Below are 21,168 nucleotides of genomic sequence, written 5' to 3' on the forward strand. Positions count from 1 at the left end.
TTCGAGGCTTCAGCGAGTGGATGAACTCTGCACGCTCCCTTGAGACCTCAATGCAAGTTCAATCAGTCGGTCACTCAGTCATGTGCAGTGGTTTGGGATTTGGGATATCAAACCCCAATCTCCAGGTGTGATTAGAAATTTATAATCCGAACATTAAGTTGCCCGACCATAACTTTACATTCAAGTCATCCACACTACAATCAGGTTGACTAGTCACTTTTGCATTTCTGAACTTTGCGTTCTAAAAAAAAGGAGAGAAAAAACGTCTGAATTCTGAATTGCTAAGTGCAGAACAAGAGTGAACTCCAGTTAGACACTGAGTACGGTAACTAAACTGACACGATGATGGACGATCAACAAAACTTCATCTTCCTCCGGACAGATCAGATATGGTGCTGATCCCCGTCGACGACATCGGGAACGACATGATGTAGGGGTCGAAACCCTGGTCCTGCATGAGCGACAGCATGTTGAAGCCCTGGTACGTCGGCGACAGCTCCGGCAGCGGCGCATCGCCGTCGAGGTACTGGACGATCTGGCGCATGGCCGGGCGCGCGCCGGGCAGCGGGTGTGAGCACAGCAAGCCGAGCCTCAGCACGAGGCTGGCCTCGCGCTCGAGGAAGTCGCCCTGCAGGCGCGGGTCCACGGTGTCCGTGACGCAGCCAGCGCGCCAGCGGTCCAGCACCCAGTCCACCAGCACCAGGCGGTTGTCGCGCTCGTCCTGCACCACGGGCTTCCTCCCGCAGGCCACCTCCAGCATGAAGGCGCCGAAGGAGAAGACGTCGGACGCCTTGGACGCCTTGCCCGTGTGGCCCAGCTCCGGCGCCATGTACCCCATGGTGCCCACCACATGCGTGGTGTGCGGGTCGGTGCCGTGGTCGTACAGCCGCGCCAGCCCGAAGTCACCCAGCCGCGCGTTCATCTCCTTGTCGAGCAGCACGTTGCTGGCCTTGATGTCCCGGTGCACCACCACCTTCTCCCAGTCCTCGTGGAGGTACAGCAGGCCGGACGCGACGCCCTTGATGATGCGGAACCTCTGCCCCCAGCTCAGCGCGGTCCTGCTCCGGTCGTAGAGGTACCTGTCGAGGCTGCCGTTGGGCATGTAGTCGTAGACCAGCAGCAGCTCGCCCTTGCGCCGGCAGTAGCCGAGCAGCTGCACGAGGTTGCGGTGCCGGAGGCGGCCGATGCTGACGACCTCGGCCACGAACTCCCTCATCCCCTGCCTGGACCCGTGCGCCACCTTCTTCACCGCGACCTCCGTCTTGGACGCCAGCACGCCCCGGTACACCCTGCCGAAGCCGCCGATGCCCAGCAGCCGCTTGTCGCTGAACCCGTCGGTGGCGTGGAGCAGGTCCTTGTACGAGAACCTGTGCGGCCCGAACGAGGCCTCCCAATCCTCCCTGACCTCCGCGTACATGCGCCGCCTGCGCAGGAACGCGAAGACGGCGGCGGCCGCCGCGAAGACGAGCGCCGCGGACGCTATCGGCAGCACGATCTCCAGCGCCCTGGACCTCGGCCTGGGTGCCGTGACTGGCAGGGTGGGCAGGGAGGAGACGTTGAGCGGCGGGGCGGCGCCGTTCATCCTGAAGCTCCAGCCCAGCACGTAGTGGCGGCAGAAGAGGATGCCGGTGGCCGACGAGAAGCCGACGTAGGCGGTGCCGTCGTCGATGACGGAGGAGAGGTTGACGGTGGTGGAGAGCAGGGGCCTCCTGGGCCGGCGGCGGGCAGCCTCCAGGGGCGCCATGGTGACGTTGACCTGCATGGTCCGGCCGTCGAAGTCCACCCACACCTGCATCGGCTTGCGGCTCACCAGGCTCATGTTCCTGAACGTGGCGTCGTCGTAGTAGCCGGCGTTGTCGGCGTCGAGGGAGTTGAGGCCGTCGACGTCGATCCCGACGTGGTTGCCGCTCATGTCGTCGAACTCGGAGTTGAGGATGGTGTCGAACTCGACGGCGAACAGGTGGTTGGTGGCGTTGCCGTTGGTGGCGGAGCTGACGAGGCCCATGAACTGGCCCGGAAGCGCGGAGGTGAAGTTGGTGCTCTTGGCGACCACGAACGCCATGCCGTGGCTGCTGAGGTCCTCGAACGCGCCGATGATGCCGATGACGAAGGCCGTGGAGAAGGACTCCATCGCTGCCGCCGTGCCGTCGGGCGCCCCGTGGAACCGCAGCGGCGCCGGGTAGAAGGCGTGGCCCTTGAGCTGGCTGGTGCCGTTGGTGAGCATGAGCAGCCCGTCCGGCGTGACCGTGGCCATCCCGTCGAGGCTGAGGTTCGCGCCCTTGAAGCCGTCGAACACGAACTGCTCGTCGGCGGCCGACGCCGCGGGCAGGAGCCCGCCGAGGCCGAGGAAGAGAAGCAGGACGAGGTGCGGCATGGCTGCTAGTGCTGAGCCTGGGACGGTTGGGGAGTGGCGAATGATTTGGCTCCCGGTGCTTAACGCGGCCGCCGGATGCGTCTTTCACTTCCCTTTTGGCTCTGGCGGTGTGAAGCTGACCGGATTCTCACGTCATCAGAGCGTAAGCAAGCCTTGATCGTGAATCCTCATCTTGCGATGCGACTGGCTTACGCGTGGATGCCGGATGGTGAGCGGAGTAGCGTCCCTAGATTTCAGCTAGAGCCGTCGCTGTCTGAGCCCCCGTTTGGGAGGGCTCTCCCACGGCTCCGGCTCCAGCTCCTACCCGGAGCTCTCCCAAACGCATCTTGATGAAACGGCTCTCATCAAAGAGCAGGAGCCAAAACAGCCCACGGAGCCGGAGCCCAAATTTCTGGCTCCAAACTGCTCCCACGCGCAGCCCTCTCCCACCCGCAGCCTGAATTGCCTCGCGAAATCATACCGCGATTGTCATGGGTCGGTATTACTCGGTAATCGGTATGACCCGCGACGCCTGCGCCCGGCACCCCGTGTGCCCCCCTGCCCTCATGCGGATGCTTGTGCTCTTGTCCCTCGGTCTCCGCTCCCAGCCGCTGATCCAATCCGCAAAACGGGCTGTTTAGTCTTCAGTAGCAACCGTGTTAGTACTGGATTATTGCTGTACTAACAAGGGCTAGGAATTAATCCGGAACAACCGAACAGGGCCTTAGTGGTCACATTACCAAGCACCCTCCGGTGTTTCAGATACTATGGTTCGTGGTCGCCATTTCAGAAACCATGAAATCATTGGCGTTCGTGGTCATGTGTATCCAGAAGATTATTGCTGTTTTTTTTTTCTATCGATAACATTCGTGATAGGTCAATTGTCAGCCACAGCGTCAACGTTTCCGGCCCCTTTTCCTTGAACGGCGCGTACCCACGGATTGCGAAAAAAATTTGCTGCAGTTCGGCTGGCTGTTTGCAGCCCTCACAAAAATGAGGATAGACTCCACCTGCAGGTCCACCAGATAACGTTTTAGTTGTGTTATTGATCTGCGGGTAGGACCTATCCTTATTTTTGTGAGGGGCTATAAAGAGTCTGATTTACAGCCGGACTGTAACAAAATTTTTTGCACGGATTGGAGGTTGGAGAGGAGGACAACGCGATACCAGCCCACCCACAGGTCGCAGGACACGGGCTGCCGCTTGTCCGTTTCCAGTGGCTTCATTTTCTGCGGTGGTTGGAGCTCTAGGAAGGAAACGCAGGGCAGCCACTGAGCCACCAAAGAGATTCACACTCATCTACCACCAGATTTTAGCGCCAGTATAATAAGTCAGTCCTTTTGACTAGTACCTGCGATTCTGGATGATGCCGACCAACTGTTGGCATTGATCCAGTCACCGATCATTAAAAGATGTACCGACGATGGTACTTTTGGTTCGTGGTTTATGGTCACATGGTCCACGACCTATGACAAGAGCAGGTGTCGAAGTCGGACGACCCGTGCCAGGTGGTCTGATGGTCCGCGTGTGTGCATAGGCAGCGACAACATCTAGATCTGACCTTCCATGAGGGACCCAAGATCCTAAGATTTATCTTGAAATTAGTAGGCCACTCAAAACGTCTCTAGACGACGTAGAGATGGAGAGGAGTGAAATCAGAGATGATAATACCAAGTTACTGTTACTCCTAGGGCATTAAAAAAAGCAGAAGAACGATAAATATATTGATTAGTTTGATTGTTCATTGTTCAATCGGTCGCCTTCAAATATATAAGGGGGATTGGGGAGGTCTGGATGTGTTCATAGACGTTCTCCAACAAGTCTCACGAGTTTAGAGGGATAAACACGCGTGGAAAAAGGAGCTTAATTTGCCTGATCTAATCATATCACGGACTGTCCGCATCTATGGACGATCCATCCATACCGGACCGTCCAGGACTAGGGGTGAATACGCCAAGACCGGACTGTCTAAGACTAGAGGTGAAAACGAAATATTGTTTTTCCCGTTCGTTTTTTTTGAATTTTCTGGAATCCATTAAAAATGGTACGAGAACAATTTATTTAGTTTTTTAATAAACGATAATTTTGATCTCGTATTTCAACCGTTAGTTTTTCGTTTTCCTTCCTCCCGTTGAAAATATACAACAAAATTAATTTAATATTTTACGACCGTTTTCATCTCTATCCAAATCTTAAGTCTATCTAAATCTCAAGTCTGGTCCTACGCAGTGTCACAAATAAAATATTGCTCGATACCAACTTTAAACAACCTGCCCACGGAAAGTGTATGAAAAGGCGGCGGCCTAGAGTCAAAAGGGGGCAGCCCGCCTGACGACACCAAGCCAACTTGATTACTCTCAAAACTAGTAGTTACCTTACCACCCACTCCTGTCATCGCTGGCTGCTGCTAGGATATTCTATCGGTATTTCCTTGACTTCGATCAGTAGTGCACTGGAAATTCAATGGGACGCGGTTGGCATAGCGACGGGTCCGGCCCTATTGAATTCTTGTGATCTTGGGCGGCGGCTTTGAACAGCAAGTCGCCGTCGGGGTCAAAGACAAACTCAAAGCATCGGGTCGTTCAGACTTCAGACCTCACGCTGTACTTCAGTGTTCAGTCCAGTCCAGTTGCCCCTGTCCGGATCCTGTGTTGGGAGCGTTGCGGTTGCGGCTACTGGACGCGAAACGCGATGGGTTGCCCCCGTCCGCTCCTCCTCCTCCTCCTCCACGCGGTCGCGCTCGCCGCCGCCGACGAGTTCACCTACAACGGCTTCGGAGGCAGCGACCTGTTGCTCGACGGCATGGCCGCGGTGGCGCCGAACGGCCTGCTGGCGCTCAGCAACGGCACCAGCCAGATGGCCGGCCACGCGTTCCACCCGGCGCCGTTCCGCCTGCGTGACGGCGCCGCCGCCGCCGCCAGGTCCTTCTCGGCGGCCTTCGTCTTCGCCATCGTGTCCAACTACACCGTGCTCAGCGACAACGGCATGGCGCTGGTGGTCGCGCCGAGCACCAGGCTCTCCGCCTTCAACGCGGGGCAGTACCTGGGCGTCCTCAACGTCACCGACAACGGCAGGGACGGCAACCGCGTCTTCTTCGTCGAGCTGGACACCATGCTCAACCCGGAGTTCCAGGACATGAACAGCAACCACGTCGGCGTCAACGTCAACAGCATGAGGTCGCTGCGGAACCACAGCGCCGGCTACTACGACGACGCCACGGGGGCGTTCACCAACCTCAGCCTCATCAGCCGCCGGCCCATGCAGGTCTGGGTCGACTACGACGGCGCCGCCGCGCGGCTGGACGTGGCCATGGCGCCCGCCGGCGTGCCCAGGCCGCGGAAGCCGCTCATCTCCACGCCGCTCAACCTCTCGGCGGTCGGCGCGGACGACGGCACCGCCTACGTCGGCTTCTCGGCGGCCACGGGCGTCATCTACACGCGCCACTACGTCCTGGGCTGGAGCTTCGCCACGGGCGCCGCGGCCCCGCCGCTGGACATCTCCAGGCTTCCCGCGCTGCCGCGGTTCGGGCCCAAGCCCCGGTCCAAGGTGCTGGAGACCGTGCTCCCGGTCGCCACCGCGGCGCTCGTCCTCGCGCTGGTCGTGGGCGCCTTCCTGTTCGTGCGGCGGCGGGTGAGGTACGCCGAGGTGCGCGAGGACTGGGAGGCGGAGTTCGGCCCCCACCGCTTCTCGTACAAGGAGCTCTACCAGGCGACCAAGGGGTTCAAGAACAAGATGCTGCTCGGCACCGGCGGCTTCGGGAGGGTGTACAAGGGCGTGCTCTCCGGGTCCAAGCTCGAGGTCGCCGTGAAGAGGGTGTCGCACGACTCGAAGCAGGGGATGAAGGAGTTCATCGCGGAGGTGGTGAGCATCGGCCACCTCCGCCACCGGAACCTGGTGCAGCTGCTGGGCTATTGCCGGCGGAAGGGCGAGCTGCTGCTGGTGTACGACTACATGTCCAACGGCAGCCTGGACAAGTACCTCTACGACGACAGGACCGCCAGGCCCGTCCTGGACTGGGGGCAGAGGTTCCAGATCGTCAGGGGCGTCGCCGCCGGCCTGCTGTACCTGCACGAGGACTGGGAGAAGGTGGTGATCCACCGGGACGTCAAGGCCAGCAATGTGCTCCTGGACGGCGACATGAACGGCAGGCTGGGCGACTTCGGCCTGGCGCGGCTGTACGACCACGGCGTGGACCCGCAGACGACGCACGTGGTGGGCACCATGGGCTACCTCGCCCCGGAGCTGGTGCGCACGGGGAGGGCGACCCCGGCCACGGACGTGTTCGCCTTCGGCGTGTTCGTGCTGGAGGTGGCTTGCGGCCGCCGCCCGCTCGGGCGCGTCGCGCCCGGTGTCGACCAGACCGTGCTGCTGGACTGGGTGCAGGAGCACCAGCGCAGGGGGGCCGCCCTCGACACGCTGGACGCGCGGCTGTGCGGCAAGTACGACGCCGACGAGGCCCGGCTGGCCGTCAAGCTGGGGCTCATGTGCGCGCACCCCTCGCCCGAGGCGCGGCCGGGCATGCGCCAGGTCGTGCAGTACCTGGAGGGCGACGCCCCGATGCCCGATGTGGCGCCCTCGTACGTCAGCTACAGCATGCTGGCGCTGATGCAGAACGACGGGTTCGACTCCTTCGCCAACGTGTCGTTCCCGTCCACGGTCACGTCGAGCGTCAGCCCTGTCTCCGGCGGCTTCTCTTCTTCCGTGTCCGGCCTCTCCGGCGGAAGGTGAATAAGATTAAGAAGACGGTCGCTGTCAGTAGCTTCTTGGACGTCTTGCCTTGCTAGGTCTTTCCTGACGTACGTAGTTGTACTGTAAGTCTGTAACCCCCGCGAGTGGTAAATTTCTCGCCGTACTGATTTTGTACTGGTGCTGTATGTAAACTATTCTCCGAGTGCGACTGTGACATGCGATTTTGCCAGACCGCGACGCTGGAGCAGTCATTCGACCTCTGACAGAGAGAAGGGAATAGCAGACTTCTCCATCGTCTCTTTTGACCTTATCACGGCGGCGCGCCCTTGGCAATTGCCATCGCACCTCGGCACGCGTGGCCGCGGTGGCCGACGGTGGTACTTGAATATGTTATCAGGAGTATAAATAACAAGTGATTCGTTCTAAATAAGTCGACACTAAATATAATACAGATTAGGACTTGTTCGGTTAAATCTCAATCCATGTGGATTGAGTGAGATTAGGTGGATTTAAATTCCAAGCAAGTCAAACTTGTTCTTAATTTTTTTAATCCCATCCAATTCATGTTTAACGGGATTAACCGAACAAGTCCTTATAGGGCTTGGACATGACACAGACATAATTTATATAGTATTAGATTGAGTGAGACTGGGTGGGTTTAAATTCCAAGCAAGTCAAACTTGTTCTTAATTTTTTCCAATCCCATTCAATCCATGGGTAACGGGATTAACCGAACAATGTCTTATAGGGCTTGGACATGACACAGACATAATTTATATAGTATTAGATTGAGTGAGACTGGGTGGGTTTAAATTCCAAGCAAGTCAAACTTGTTCTTAATTTTTTCCAATCCCATTCAATCCATGGGTAACGGGATTAACCGAACAATGTCTTATAGGGCTTGGACATGACACAGACATAATTTATATAGTATTAGTGCCGGTACCACACGGGTCTAATGTCGTGTTTAGGCCTCCATCCGGCATGATGATTGGCATAAGCACGACATGATTAGGTGGTCGACACGATTAAGCACGGCTTAAACCAGCTAGTAGTATGTAGATGTGATTGTGATATGTATATGTGATTGTGAATTGTGATTTATTATGGTTTTAAGTATAATCAATTTACTTTATAATGGTATAAATGTTTAAATTCTAAAACTGTATATATAATTTTAAAGATTTTCTATAATTCTAGACTGACACAAATACTATTAGTTGTTAATGTTATATAGTGCCGGTATGATACAATTAAATATTATAGTGTAGTGTCTAGATCTACACTAGTGCCGACACGACACAATATAATTAGTAATAGTGCTTAATAATACTTAGTGTACCTACTGGGCGGTTCGTCTGGCTATCTATAATCATGAATACTCGTGTGCTCGTCACCGGTCACGGCCAGGAGATATGACGACGGCTGTTGTTTTCTTCTGGCGTGGGGCTGCGCGAAGGGATAGATAGAGAGGCATAGAGCACGCCGCCCGCGGCCCCAGGCTGGCGAGCCCATAGTTTTTCTATCTATACTTTATGTTTTCAGCACATTTATTCATGGATGTATTTTTTTTTGAAAAAAATGAGTTGATCTTGATCTGTGTGATTGCTTTTGGCCGAGAGTTGATGGGTTGTTTTTGTTTGTTTTCTCACCGAACGTCACTTTAAGAAAAACGTCTGCCATAATTTGCTTTCTATACGTAAAAAATATGATCGAATCGAAAGAAAGCCGCCGGTGCGCCGCGGGCTGATTTGCAGATTTGGTGTGGGTACGGCTGCACAGATTTTTTTTTTGTATTTCAGTTTTCTTTTATAAATTTTCACGTTTTGTTTAGTTCTATCAAAAACTTAATATCGTTTTTAAACCCTTTGTTCGGTGTCATGAGCTGTGACACTGAAATAACACGTCTCGGTGTCATGGTCTGTGCCGCCGAGGTGCCTCCTCTGCTGGCTCGTCGTAGTAAGGCGGCAATCCATGTGGCATTTAACACGGCACCATAAATCCTGACGTCGAGCTCAGCGCTAAGATCTATGATACCGAGCTAGACAGTGTTATCAATTTTCCCTTCAATGGTTGAAGCTACGTCCGACCATTTGTCCCCTCGTTTTCCTTTTCTCCCATACCTCATAGAGCTGCTCCAATCTTAGTATTCAAGTTTGAAAATTTCGATTTGATTTGTATAGCTTGAAGACCAAGATATGCTGTCTCACTAATTCAATTGCCACATAGTGCGGCGTCAACACCAGCATAGCGCGTAACTTGGCGCCATGGCTATGCCGTCAAGACGACGCCACGGTTTATGACGCCGAACAAAGGATAAAAAAATGACATTAAGTCGACTACGGTCTAAATGTGATTTTTTTTTTAAAAAAGAAGCTAATGGCTAGTTTGAAAACCCTATTTTTTCAAAAGAATTTCTATTTTCATGAAAAATTAGTTAATTTTCTTGAAAAAAATGAAAATCACTAAGAAAAGTAGAGAGGTCAATCTAGTCCTAAAAAAAAAAAATCGGTATGGTTGCACGGAGAATTAAGTCACCAGGACATGTACAAGGTGCGAAGATGTCCAAACTTTGGCATCATCCTCGTGCTTACTGCTGAGATGTATGGTTTGCCTTTTGTGTCCCAGAGCTCGTACGGTTTCGCAGTTTTTCTCCGCGTCAGTACTAACAGAACTACAGAAGCGTGCGCGGGCGCAAGATTTCCTGCGTACGCGAGCTGGTGACCCCGAAATCCTGGACCGGGGGCCGTAGTTCAGGACTGGAGTTTACTCCTTGACACCGAATCTGCAACGCAAGCGACGAGCAGATATATAATAAAAATAAAAGTCCCGCGTGCCGCAAAGATCTGTTGGATACTGCACATGGTTGCGTTAAAAATTCCTGCGTCCACATGGTGGTCTTTGGATCGCCTTTTCTTGTTTCTTTGGGGCGAGATAGGGATCAGATCGGCCGGTCGGGTCATCTGTTGCGCTGCTGTCGGAAAGCAGCCAGCCCAACCCAAGAAGAAGTATTGGGCCTCCAGAACCGGGTCACTTTCGGACCGCATAGCCCAAAGCTCTCGTGAGAACAGGACGGGGGAGAGCATGAGCACGCACGCGCTTGCATTGCATTGGCACTTTGGCAGGCTGCGAGCAGTCTGACAGCTACACACACAGGCAGACGCCGTTCCGCGGGGGAAAGGTGCGGACGCCTGAATCCTCTCCAACTCCGGCACCGCATTCGCACGCCCGCGAAGCCCCGAATCGGAGAGGACAGAGGAGTCATGGACGCGGCGGCGGCGGCGGCTGCGGCTGCGAGCCCCACGAGCAAGAGGTGCGCCGGACGAATCTCCCTCCCCGTCCCTTTTGGTCTATATGCCACATTGAGCGTGTAACCCCGTGGCATTCTTGCCGGCGCAACCAGGATCGCGCTGGTGACGGGAGGGAACAAGGGCATCGGGCTCGAGACGTGCCGGCAGCTGGCGTCCAGGGGCGTCAGGGTCGTCCTGACGGCGAGGAACGAGGCGAGGGGTTTGGAAGCGGTCGAGCGCGTCAGGTGCGCCCGCGGCGACGCCGAGGTTTACTTCCACCAGCTCGACGTCACCGACCCCTGCAGCGCCGCCCGGCTCGCGGATTTCGTCAGGGATCAGTTCGGTAGGCTGGACATCCTGGTATGGCAACCCCTTCTCGCTCGCTTATCTCTCTCTCTGCCGGCGGCTTAGTGAATTTGGGTATTGGAAAAGTGATAATGTTCCGCTAATATTTTTGGGTGGAACTGATGGAGCTAGCTTATCATATGTTTTGGACATTCTGAGCCAGCAGGAAAACCAGATGATTCCTTTTGAGTTCCGAACATGGATGTACCCGTAGGCCGTAGGGTTATTTTTGGCTTACTAACTAAAAATGAAAAAGAAAATCTTATGATGATGACCACTACTTTACAACTCTGTTCCTAATACAACTATGCGTGCCTGTTTCGCTTCACAATTCGAGAAAACAAAGCATGGAATCAAATTGTTGCTTAGTTTTTACACCTAAGAACATTTCCTAAGTAGCACACTTCAATCTTTGGTTCGACTGATTGTTTGCAATTCACCACCATGGCACCGTCATGTTTTGGCCATTGTTGTCTGCAGATCAACAATGCAGGAATTTCAGGCGTTCACCGTGATCCAGTTTTGTCTGCTGCGGTCAAGGATAAGGTACCCTTAATCTAAAGCAAAAGAATACAAAGTACTGCGTTTGTGCAGTTTGTGAGCGATTCTCACGCACCACAGTTTCAATGAGGCACATTACAGGCTAACACAACTGCCTCTCACATTTCACAAGGCTAACACAATAGCTTGAAGAATAGTGGTTAGGATATTAGCATTCTCATTGCACGTTGATAATCTTAAGTTATGCAACTCAGGTACCATGTTACTAAAGCTATTTGATTGGTAAGTTCTTGTCTGACCGAACTAACCGTGCACTGAATTGCATAGTCATATGCTCATATTGTACCAGAAAAAATGGATATGTATAGTTCTAGAAGAATTAACATGTCCATGAAAAATACATAGGTCGATGGCATGGATGTAAATCAGAGAGTCGAATGGATGAAAGAAAATTCGAAAGAAACATACGAGGAGGCTGTACAATGTATGAAAACAAACTATTATGGTGCCAAACTTGTCACAGAGGCACTACTTCCTCTTCTTCAGTTATCCTCCTCTGGAAGAATTGTCAACGTTTCGTCAGGCTTTGGACTACTGAGAGTAAGTTTTGTGAATCTCAACAAAAATAGATAGAAAAGTAAATGATTACCGCATCTCATCAACATATTTTTTGGGGGAAAATATTATTCTTGTTTATTCTCTCTAATATATAAAATTGCACAACTCTTTTGCGCATTCGAGAAAAAAAAATTCTTGTTTACGTCATTCGCTTCGGATTAAGCCAGCTGTTTGGACTGCTGCTGCTGCAATCTATAGAGACAAAAACATTATAGAAGCAGTAGAAGCCGGTACGGAATAAAGCAAAGCGAACACACATATGTAGCCACTGTCCACTGAGCTTGTTTAATGTTCATTTTTCAAATGGTGATGATAATGTTAATTGGTATTGCCTATTTGAGTCTGCTCTTTTTATTTCTTCTAGGGATTGCATGCAATGAAGTGCCCAGTTTCAGTTCACTCGACTTGCTCTTGTGCACCTGTAATTACTTAAGCCTGCCATTCGTTCTTTCTGAGCAGAATTTCAACAGCGAAGACCTTAGGAAGGAGTTTGAAGACATCGACAATCTTACTGAAAGTAGACTGGAGGAACTGATGGATAAGTTTCTAGAGGATTTTAAGGCCAACTTAGTAGAGGCGCATGGGTGGCCGACAGGTGGATCTTCAGCCTACAAAGTCGTCAAAGCGGCGCTCAATGCGTACACGAGGATTCTTGCCAAGAAGTATCCTACGCTGCGTATCAATTGTTTGACGCCTGGTTATGTCAAGACCGACATGTCTATGCACATGGGGGTACTGACACTTGAGGAAGGCGCTCGCAACCCCGTGAAGGTTGCTCTCTTGCCTGACGACGGACCGACTGGTGCTTATTTTGATCTGAATGGCGAGGCGTCCTTTGTGTGATGGTATTTCTCCCTTTTCAGCTTCAGAATAAAAGAAAGAGCTATGAAGTAGTTAGTGCCAATCAGTATTGTAGTTCGACTTGAATACTTAAACTAGCACGTTGAGCAAACCGTAGAGCTCAACACCAGGGATTTCCTCGTCTTCTGTATAATATCTCTGGTGATGATTGTATATTTGCAATGAACCATGCAGATTTGGTCGCGCCAAGGTAGTGTTTGGTTGGCACAATGGTAATGGCAACAGGAATGAAAATGGACTGCGAGGGGAACGATGGTGGGGTTCGTTTACATGATTTTATTTGGTTGGACAAAGCAATGGCGCGTAATCATTTAACGGCCGAAGGATAGCGGCAATAAGGCTCGCATCGGGTTTGGAATCCGTGTTAATAATACTACGTTTGTTCTAAAATAGTAGTCGTTTGAGCTCTTGATTTTTATTATTATATCTATATTCAAATAGATGATAATAAATCTAGACACATATCAAGAATTGTATAAACCCACTAATTAAAACAACTAATATTGTGAGCATCGTAGCAAGCTGAGACTTTGGCCTGAGTATCTGTAGATGTCGTACATAGCTTGTAATTGAGCATGCTGGCTCTCTCAATGATATCTTTAGCATATGTGGCCTGGTTCAGAAACAGACCAGAAGAGTGGTTGCATTGAGATGCCCAAAAATGATGTAGTGTCCCTTGGTCCTTCATGGAAAATTCCTTCTATAGAGAATAAATAATCCAACATAGGAGATCTGCACTCGAGGCTGTGAGCACGATATCAACATAAAAAAGTATGCCATCTCCGAACCTCGACGAAGGATAAATAGTGATGTGTCAGAGCGTGCCTCAACAAAACCAAGTGACAAGATGTAGGTAGCAAACCGACTGTACCAAGCACGTGGTGTCTGCTTCAGGCCATAGAGATACTTGTTGAGGCGACATAGTAGTGTTGCTGTGAAGAATCCATAAATTCAGTGGGTCGAGCGTAATAGACTATCCCAGAAAGGGTGCTATGAAGAAAAACATTCTTGACGTCGAGTTGATGAATAGGCTAGTTGTGGGAGAGCGCCAGGCTGAGGACTGTGCGGACGGTGGTTGGTTTGACAACTGGACTGAAAGTCTCATCATAGTCCACACCAGGCCATTGAGTGAATCCGCGAAGGACCCAACGAGCCTTATATCGCTCCAGAGAACCATCGAAATTCAACTCATGTTTGAAGATCCATTTTCTAGTGATCACATTTGAACTAGAGGGCCGGGGGACCAAGTCTGTTGTAGGGATGGATCCAGATACTTATTTAGATATCAAATTTTTGGTCTTCTTTATTCAATTGTGAACAAATAGCATATAGAATTTTTTTATGTAAATTTATATTCTTATTTTTAGTATTGAGATCATTAATCTTCACAAAAAGCAAACATTACATTTATTCTATATCTTTTTAAATAATTGATATAAAATTCTAATGTCTATTCGAATACGGATTCAGATGTTTTTTCAGCTTTTTGTTGTAGAGAGTAAATAATATACATAAAAAATTATACAAAAATTTATTTAAAATACTTCATAATATTTTCAATAACATTGCTAAAAATTAGTTTTAAATTCTATATATATCTATATTAAAATATTAGATTTGTCATATAATTGGGATGTTTTAGAAACATCCCTAGTCCTATGTCTGGTTAGACTAAAGAGCGCTAAATTCCTCTTCCATGGCGTGGTTAGACTAAAGAGCGCTAAATTCCTCTTCCATGGCGTGCCGCCAATTGAGATCAGCGAGGGCATCACGCACAGAAGTGGGAACCGACGAGACGACTGCGGTGGTGAGTGCCGGCGTAGGAGGAATGCGAAAACTATGCTTCCCGCGAGTGGTCATGGGGTGAAAGTTGATCACGGCAGGAATTGGTACGCCCCCCTTTGGCAGCGAAGGTGTCAATGTTGTGGTGGTGTCAGGCGAAGAAGTTGACGCTAGAGGTCGAGGGCGTCGCTCGTAGACGAGCAGCGGCCAGGGAAGAGTCGTGACGGCTGCCGGAGCCGATGAAGGTGCAGCCGCGACTTCCGGTGTTGAGCAATTAGACAATTTCCAGAATAAATTCCAAATATAAATCATGATCAAATCAGCTGAAGTAAATAGTCAAATCAGATGATGCGTACTGATCAAACATACTGATAGATGACGCAGATCGGAATCAGCAGGGTCGACGACGTCGAAGCAGCGAAATCAGCAGGGTCGACGAGGTCAGAAGATCACGAGCAGTCGAAGTTGAAGGGTTCCGGAGAACTGCTCTCCTGATCGCAGATGCACGTCTGCGGTCGGGATGAAGAGAACTGAAGGCGGTTCAATTGTAAAGAGAGGCGAAAGCGAAAACTGGGATGATCTGGATGTTGGCTGTCAGGCGTCTTTTATAGGGCCGAGTCCGCGAACAGATAGCTATCTTCGATCCTATCCGCCCGCGAAAATCTCGCGTTCAGTTTAGATTTTATAGCGATCGGTTAGTATTCTGAACTTAACAGCCAAGCAACTAAAAAATTCAAACGGCAAAAGGAAGTCGCGCCCCCGCAAAGCGAGGGGCTGGATTTCGGCGGGCCATTCACGCGCATGTCGTGCGCCCGCGCCCTTCGCCCAGCCCAGCCCAACCCAGGCGAGCGCGCGCGTGTGGCTCTCCACACTCTCTCCTCTCATCCATGACTTGGTGAGTGAGTGTGGCTTCCATATTTAAACTAGCTTCACTCCACTAGAACTATTAATATGGTGCTATTTGTTCCACCATTCCCTAGTCATACATATATATGGGCTTTTGAGACCAGTCCAACCACCCACCTCCATGAGAGTTATGTTTTTAGTGTTTCGAACACAAAACTTATGTTGGATACTTGTCAGAGCTTGTGAACTTGTGTTGATACTTCTGAACTTCTGTTAATACTGTTTGTGTTGAGAACCTCTCAACTTATGTTGAATACTTATGTCAGAATTTGTGTTAATACTGTTTGTGTTGGCTATATATGTCTGTGATGATCTGTGATGTATATATGTGATATCTGTGAAATATCTTTTGTTTGTTTGGATGGAATAGGGAAAACAAATAAAAAAAGGTGTGTACTGGTCACTTTGACGAGTGTAAGGTGCTTTGCCGAGTGTCAGAACCATAGCACTCGGCAAAGAACCAAGACCTGGGCACCGGTATAGGTTTTTTGCCGAGTGTAGTGGCTCTGGCACTCGACAAAGAAGCACGCTTTGCCGAGTGCCATCCCAGGCACTTGGCAAAGTACCTGACATGGGACCCCTCTGGCGGATTCTTTGCCGAGTGATGTCAGGCAGACACTCGGCAAAGGTAACTCCTTTGCCGACTGTCGCCTGGGACACTCGACAAAGACTCTGTCTCCGTCACCCGTCGCCGTAACGGCTGTTTTTCTTTGCCGAGTGCTCTCTGGCACTCGGCAAACCATTTTGCCGAGTGCCCGAGAAAAAGTACTTGGCAAAGACGGCTTTGCCGATGCACTTTATGCCGAGCCCTCTTTGCCGAGTGCGACACTCGGCAAAGCGTTTGCCGAGTGTTTTAAAGGCTTTGCCAAGTGCTTCAGTCACTCGGCAAAGCCGTCGGTTCCGGTAGTGAAAAATTACTCCGGTATTTATCTCGCCCCTACTTAACTCTCATCCAAACACGGTAAAACTGTGACCGCCTTCTTCCATCCCTTCTTATACATCTAACCAAACACACCTTAAGGAAAACATCACACATATATAGGCAGATGGCCCTGGAGGCGCAAGGGAAAGCCTTCCCTAGGGCCGGTGCACATATGGTGCGGCACGGGCTAGACTAGAGATGGCAACGGGCGCGTACCCGCTGGGTACTATGTTCCCAAACCCGTACCCGCGAAATTAAAATATACCCGCTAAGAAACCCATGCCCGCAGCCGGGTACAAGTTTTTGCCCGTACCCGTGCCCACCCGGGTACCGGGTACCCGCGGGCTACCCGTGCCCGACAAGAAAGCTAATGGGCTGGGCTGCCAACCATGTTTACTAGGCTGGGCTCATTCGGATGCTAGCCAATCGTTCCTGCACTGAGGCTCTAGATTTCATAGATAGCTAATGGGCTGGGCTGCCAACCATGTTTACTAGGCCATAAAATGAACTTTTGGTTTGTTTAATAATATTATGCCGGGTTTTAGAAACCCATGGGTTTGCGGGTATGGGTACTAGGATCCCATACCCGTACCCGTGTACCCGCTGGGTTTAGCTTATCACCCATTAAGAAACCCGTGGGTTTGGATATTAGCCCGTACCCGTGCCCTAATAGGGTAAAAACCCACCGGGTTTCGGGTTTCGGGTACCCATTGCCATCTCTAGGCTAGACACAGGTGGCGCAACACCTAGGCTGCGCCATAGACACGCAGAAGTTGGCCCACAGTCCAACCCAAACCGTAGAACTGGAATAAATGATCTAACAATAAGTGATGCCACTATTAATCATTGAGCTATTTAATCCAATGTTATAGAGCAGAAAGATAAAACTGAGTAAAAAATTCAACTAAAGATAAAAATGAGGAAGGTGACAAAACTAAGGGTATAAATTTAAATATCCCATGTGCACGCCACACCATCGCCAACTCCAGCTCTCCTTTCTGAATGCCGGTCCAAGTGTCCAACAGATGACGTCACACGAACGACGCCTCCTGGCCGTCTTCAAAGAAGGCGCCGGTGACCCCGCCTCCCGGCAGCAGCGCCACCTTGACCACGTTACCCGCGCCTTCCTCGGGCGTCAGGAGCCCCGAGCGCAAGGTTATGTCGGTCTTGATGTAGCCAGGATGCACGCAGTTGACGCGCAGCGTCGGCTGCTCCGCCGCCAGGATCCTCGAGTACGCGTTCATGGCCGCCTTGCCCACCTTGTACGCCGCGAACGCCGCCGGCCACCCGCGCGCGTCGGCCTCGCCGGCCTCGAAGTCCTCCAGGAACGCGTCCAGCAGCTCGTCCAGCCTCCCCTCGGTCAGCTTCTCGACGTTGTGCAGCTCTTGCTTCAGCTCCTCGTTTCGGAAGAACTGCGTTTGCATTTGCGATCGCAGTACATGTAGCTTGTCAACGAGATGGCAAAATTTTAAGTTTATCCTTGGATCAGAGTTTGGAGCCCAGCGTGTGATCAGAACAAGTTACCCTAAGCAGCCCAAAGTCGGAGGAGACGTTAACGATTCTTCCGTCAGAGGAGGCTCGGAGCAGAGGCAGCAACGCTTCGATCACATGCTTGGTGCCGTAGTAGTTCGTCAGCAGGCCTTTCTTTGCAGCGTCGTAAGTCTCCCGGGTATTCCTCCACAGCCATTCAAGCCTCTGATCCCTATCCATGCCGCTCAACTACCACACGCGCATCAACAAGCAAACAAAATATATGTGAAGAGCACAAACAGAGAAAGCACACGTATAGATTCATCTACGCTGCTCCAGATGTACTACTGGTTGCTGCCTGCCCTACCGCATCGAGGGGTCGATCGAGCAGAGCACGCGAACAAGTAAAAAACCTCCGATTAGCTAAAGATGTAGAGAGCTCACTTCTTCTTCACTTGTCACTGACCCAGCAGCAGCAGCAGGACCCCGGGCGTATTCGACGCCGCCAAACGCGGCATTATTTATCTACGTACACATACAGAGCACCTTCGTCGTCAACAAATCACGCAGCATCGCCAAACCTGCCACAGCAAAACCTTCAAGAAGGCTTACCAGAATGTCTAGCCTCCCGAAACGGGCCTTCAAGAAACCGGCTAGCCTAGCGATGCTCGACGCGTCCGTGATGTCCAGCAGATGGAAAACGACGTCGGAAAGACCCAGCGCTCTGAGCTCCTCCAAGGCAGCTGCGCCCCTCGTCTCGTCCCTGGCTGTTAAGACGACGGTGATGCCGTTCCCGGCCAGCTGCCGGCACACCTCTAGCCCAATACCTTTGTTCCCGCCGGTGACCACGGCGATCCTGCTAGCAGATTATATATGCAGCCGCGATGACTGTATCACCGATCAGATTGCTAGCGAGACTAGTATACGCCAAGAGTGAAGGGCGTACCTTGCGCCTGGGGAAGTAGAGATGGCTCCTTCCATGAGCGTGCGCCACGAGCTCTGCTTCTTCTGGTCAACCTGGTGGCTGGTGCTGTAGTGTATGCGTATTTATATGAATATATGAGTACCTCTCAACTTTATACTCTTTAATATTGTGACAGCCGAACCACGAGTGGTCAAGTTCAGATTGCAGGTTCACATTTGGCAAATCAAGGCGGCATCATCAGATCGCATCTAAAAATATAAATAAAGCGAACGAAGCCTGAAGGAAGGCTGCGAACACCGTTTTGATTTGTCCTTTGTGGTTCGTGTTGATGACGAGTGATTGTCAACGGGTAATACTCTGGGGTAATCAGTGAACTGACCAGAGTGTGAGACTATGTTTGTGCAACTATGTCGGTCGACTTGTGATGTGCAGGTGTGGAGCATAGGAACGGTGGTCGATGGCTGATGTGAAGGTGATGTGGGCCCGTGCTGATGGATCGGGAGCGGTGAAGGGCAAGTGCTGGGTCTTGACTGACGGATCAGAGCAGCCAGATGACCAATCGCGGTGGCTGACACATGTGACACACACTTGTGCGAGGACGTGGTGGAGTGGACCGTGTTGCCGGCGTGGTCGAGGACTAGCGGGACACGCGTCTGAAGGACGTGCACGAGTTGCGGTGCTCACGACAGGTTTGGTGATTTGGGTCTCAAAACCACCCAGCGCTAGGGATGACTGGTTTTGCTGAGTTTGGGCCTCAAAACTCGGCGGCGGCGGTTCCGGATGGAACCGGTGGCGGCACACGGCGTGATCGCGGAGGGTGCGTCAAGGCAAAGTAACTCCGTGTGAAGGACGTGACCGTCAGATAAAAAACCTAGAAGTTGGTCCATTTTGCCCCCGGTGGAGTGGAAAGACTCTATGTAAATAGGGTTAGTTTAGGAAGTGAGAATAACCCACTATAAATAGAGGGGAGGGCTGGTTAGTTCAACATCTCTTGTCTGCCATTTGTTTTGACCACTCATTCTACAGCTCCTAGTTTTCTCTCTAGGTAGACACCAGTTGAGCCGAAGGTTCCGCAGCGATTTTGTACTTAGACTGTGTTCTTGATTTTCAAGTTTAATCAGAGGAAGAGTCGTCGGTCCGGCCCATATGGCTCTTTGGCTTCAAATCTCAGTTTGTACCCTTGCTGGAATTTCTGAAGTTTTATAGTCTTGTTTTTTTCTTTCCCCGATCTTATGTTGTTGGTGAAAAACCTTTGATTCCTTTGAGAGGATTTGGTTTAGGGATTGATTGGTGGTGAGTTGCACTCTTCGGACCACTGCATACAACTAGTTGTTGCAAATTTTGGTCACGATTTAAGAAAAACTCAGTTTAAACTCGTTCTAGAAAACCCCAACAAAACCCTAATTTCTGGCTGTATTTTTAAATCTGCGGGTGATTCACAAGTCCAATTAAACTCAAAACTTGGGGAGATCTTGGAAACGTATTTGCTCAGGTGTGTATAAAATTTCATCTCAATCGGAGTTTGTTTGGTTCAGTTTTGAATTTAAGAACAGAATTTCGTACTGCTGAAAACAACACTTGTTGACGATACTGTATTTGACCGTTTTGGACTTTTTGGTGTCGATTTACGATCCGTTTGTTTTGCTAGTCGCATGTGAGTATTAGGAACGTTTATAATAATGAGATCACTCGTTCGCTAATGTGTTCATGGATTGAGCACTTGCTTCATCTTAATTGAAGTGAAGTGTTCATTTTCAGCGTTTGGAATCAAAATTCGATTGGCTCCCATTCACCCCCCTTTGATCACCTTACCGGTCCTACAAAGGCATCATTCAGAACCAATAACAAAAAAGGTAGACATACTAGTAACGTTTAGTCCAGGTAAAGGTAAGTCATACTGGGATTACCGAAAGATTCTATAAAAGTGTGTTTAGTTGAGAAGTGAAGAAGAATGAAGCGACTCTAATTTAATTTTTTGAATGTTTGGTTTCCAACAAAAGAGGAGAGGAGCGACTCTTATAGTCTCCATACGAAAATTTATCATAAATATTTGGAGTGCTCCCGCTCCACTAAAATGGTCAGAGCGAGCGCTCTTCTCCCTCTTATCCTCTCTACACTAATATGACTCTCTAACCAAACAAAAAATAGAGCAGATCCGCTCTATTCTATTCTTTAACCAAACAAAAAAAAATAAAGTGGCTACGTTCTGCTTGCCAAACGGCGAATAGAACGGCTCTATTCTAAAAAACTAGAATGGAACCGCTTCATTCTAATTGACTCTCCAACCAAACACACCCTAAGTCATGCTGGCATATCATTAAGTTTGATCTGCTAGCGGCTATCATTTCTCTCCATCAAGGTAATGCTTAGGGGCCAACAAGAAGTTTTTACAATGTTGTATCTAAACATTACCCATCAGCTTGCTTGAGTGTATTCAATAACTAAGAAGCAATGCACCAGTTTCAACTAATTTCTAGAGGCCAACAAGAAGTAAGCACTGACCCAT

At 50.6% G+C, this 21,168-nt stretch overlaps 4 protein-coding genes across 5 annotated transcripts; 2 read left to right on the forward strand and 2 right to left on the reverse strand.

Annotated features, from left to right (window-relative positions):
* Positions 1-83: 83 nt before the first annotated feature.
* LOC103641872 (L-type lectin-domain containing receptor kinase SIT2) lies at positions 84-2,575 on the reverse strand. Its single transcript, XM_008665188.4, has one exon. It carries the CDS (start codon positions 2,372-2,374, stop codon positions 365-367), a length of 2,010 nt encoding a protein of 669 aa, XP_008663410.1. The 5' UTR covers positions 2,375-2,575; the 3' UTR covers positions 84-364.
* Positions 2,576-4,748: 2,173 nt separating this feature from the next.
* LOC103641871 (uncharacterized) lies at positions 4,749-7,262 on the forward strand. The gene has a single exon (NM_001346723.1). The coding sequence runs from the start codon at positions 5,045-5,047 to the stop codon at positions 7,079-7,081; it is 2,037 nt and encodes a 678-aa protein (NP_001333652.1). The 5' UTR covers positions 4,749-5,044; the 3' UTR covers positions 7,082-7,262.
* Positions 7,263-10,189: 2,927 nt separating this feature from the next.
* Positions 10,190-12,925, forward strand: LOC100282055 (uncharacterized). Its single transcript, NM_001371818.1, has 5 exons — positions 10,190-10,355; positions 10,446-10,692; positions 11,158-11,223; positions 11,584-11,778; positions 12,256-12,925. Exons 1-5 carry the CDS (start codon positions 10,306-10,308, stop codon positions 12,637-12,639), a joined length of 942 nt encoding a protein of 313 aa, NP_001358747.1. The 5' UTR covers positions 10,190-10,305; the 3' UTR covers positions 12,640-12,925.
* Positions 12,926-17,078: 4,153 nt separating this feature from the next.
* On the reverse strand, positions 17,079-18,798 carry LOC100282122 (uncharacterized). 2 transcript variants are annotated; one of them, XM_008663690.2, is made up of 5 exons: positions 18,684-18,798; positions 18,350-18,596; positions 18,182-18,262; positions 17,792-17,986; positions 17,079-17,679 (listed from the first exon to the last, which is right to left on the reverse strand). In XM_008663690.2, exons 1-5 carry the CDS (start codon positions 18,716-18,718, stop codon positions 17,299-17,301), a joined length of 939 nt encoding a protein of 312 aa, XP_008661912.1. In that variant the 5' UTR covers positions 18,719-18,798; the 3' UTR covers positions 17,079-17,298. The 2 variants fall into 2 exon arrangements, with proteins under 2 accessions (XP_008661912.1, NP_001278579.1); NM_001291650.1 differs by having other exon boundaries at positions 18,350-18,593; positions 18,684-18,740.
* Between the last annotated feature and the right edge of the window lie 2,370 nt (positions 18,799-21,168).

Source organism: Zea mays, chromosome 10 (assembly GCF_902167145.1).
Source record: "Zea mays cultivar B73 chromosome 10, Zm-B73-REFERENCE-NAM-5.0, whole genome shotgun sequence".
Lineage (NCBI taxonomy): Eukaryota > Viridiplantae > Streptophyta > Magnoliopsida > Poales > Poaceae > Zea > Zea mays.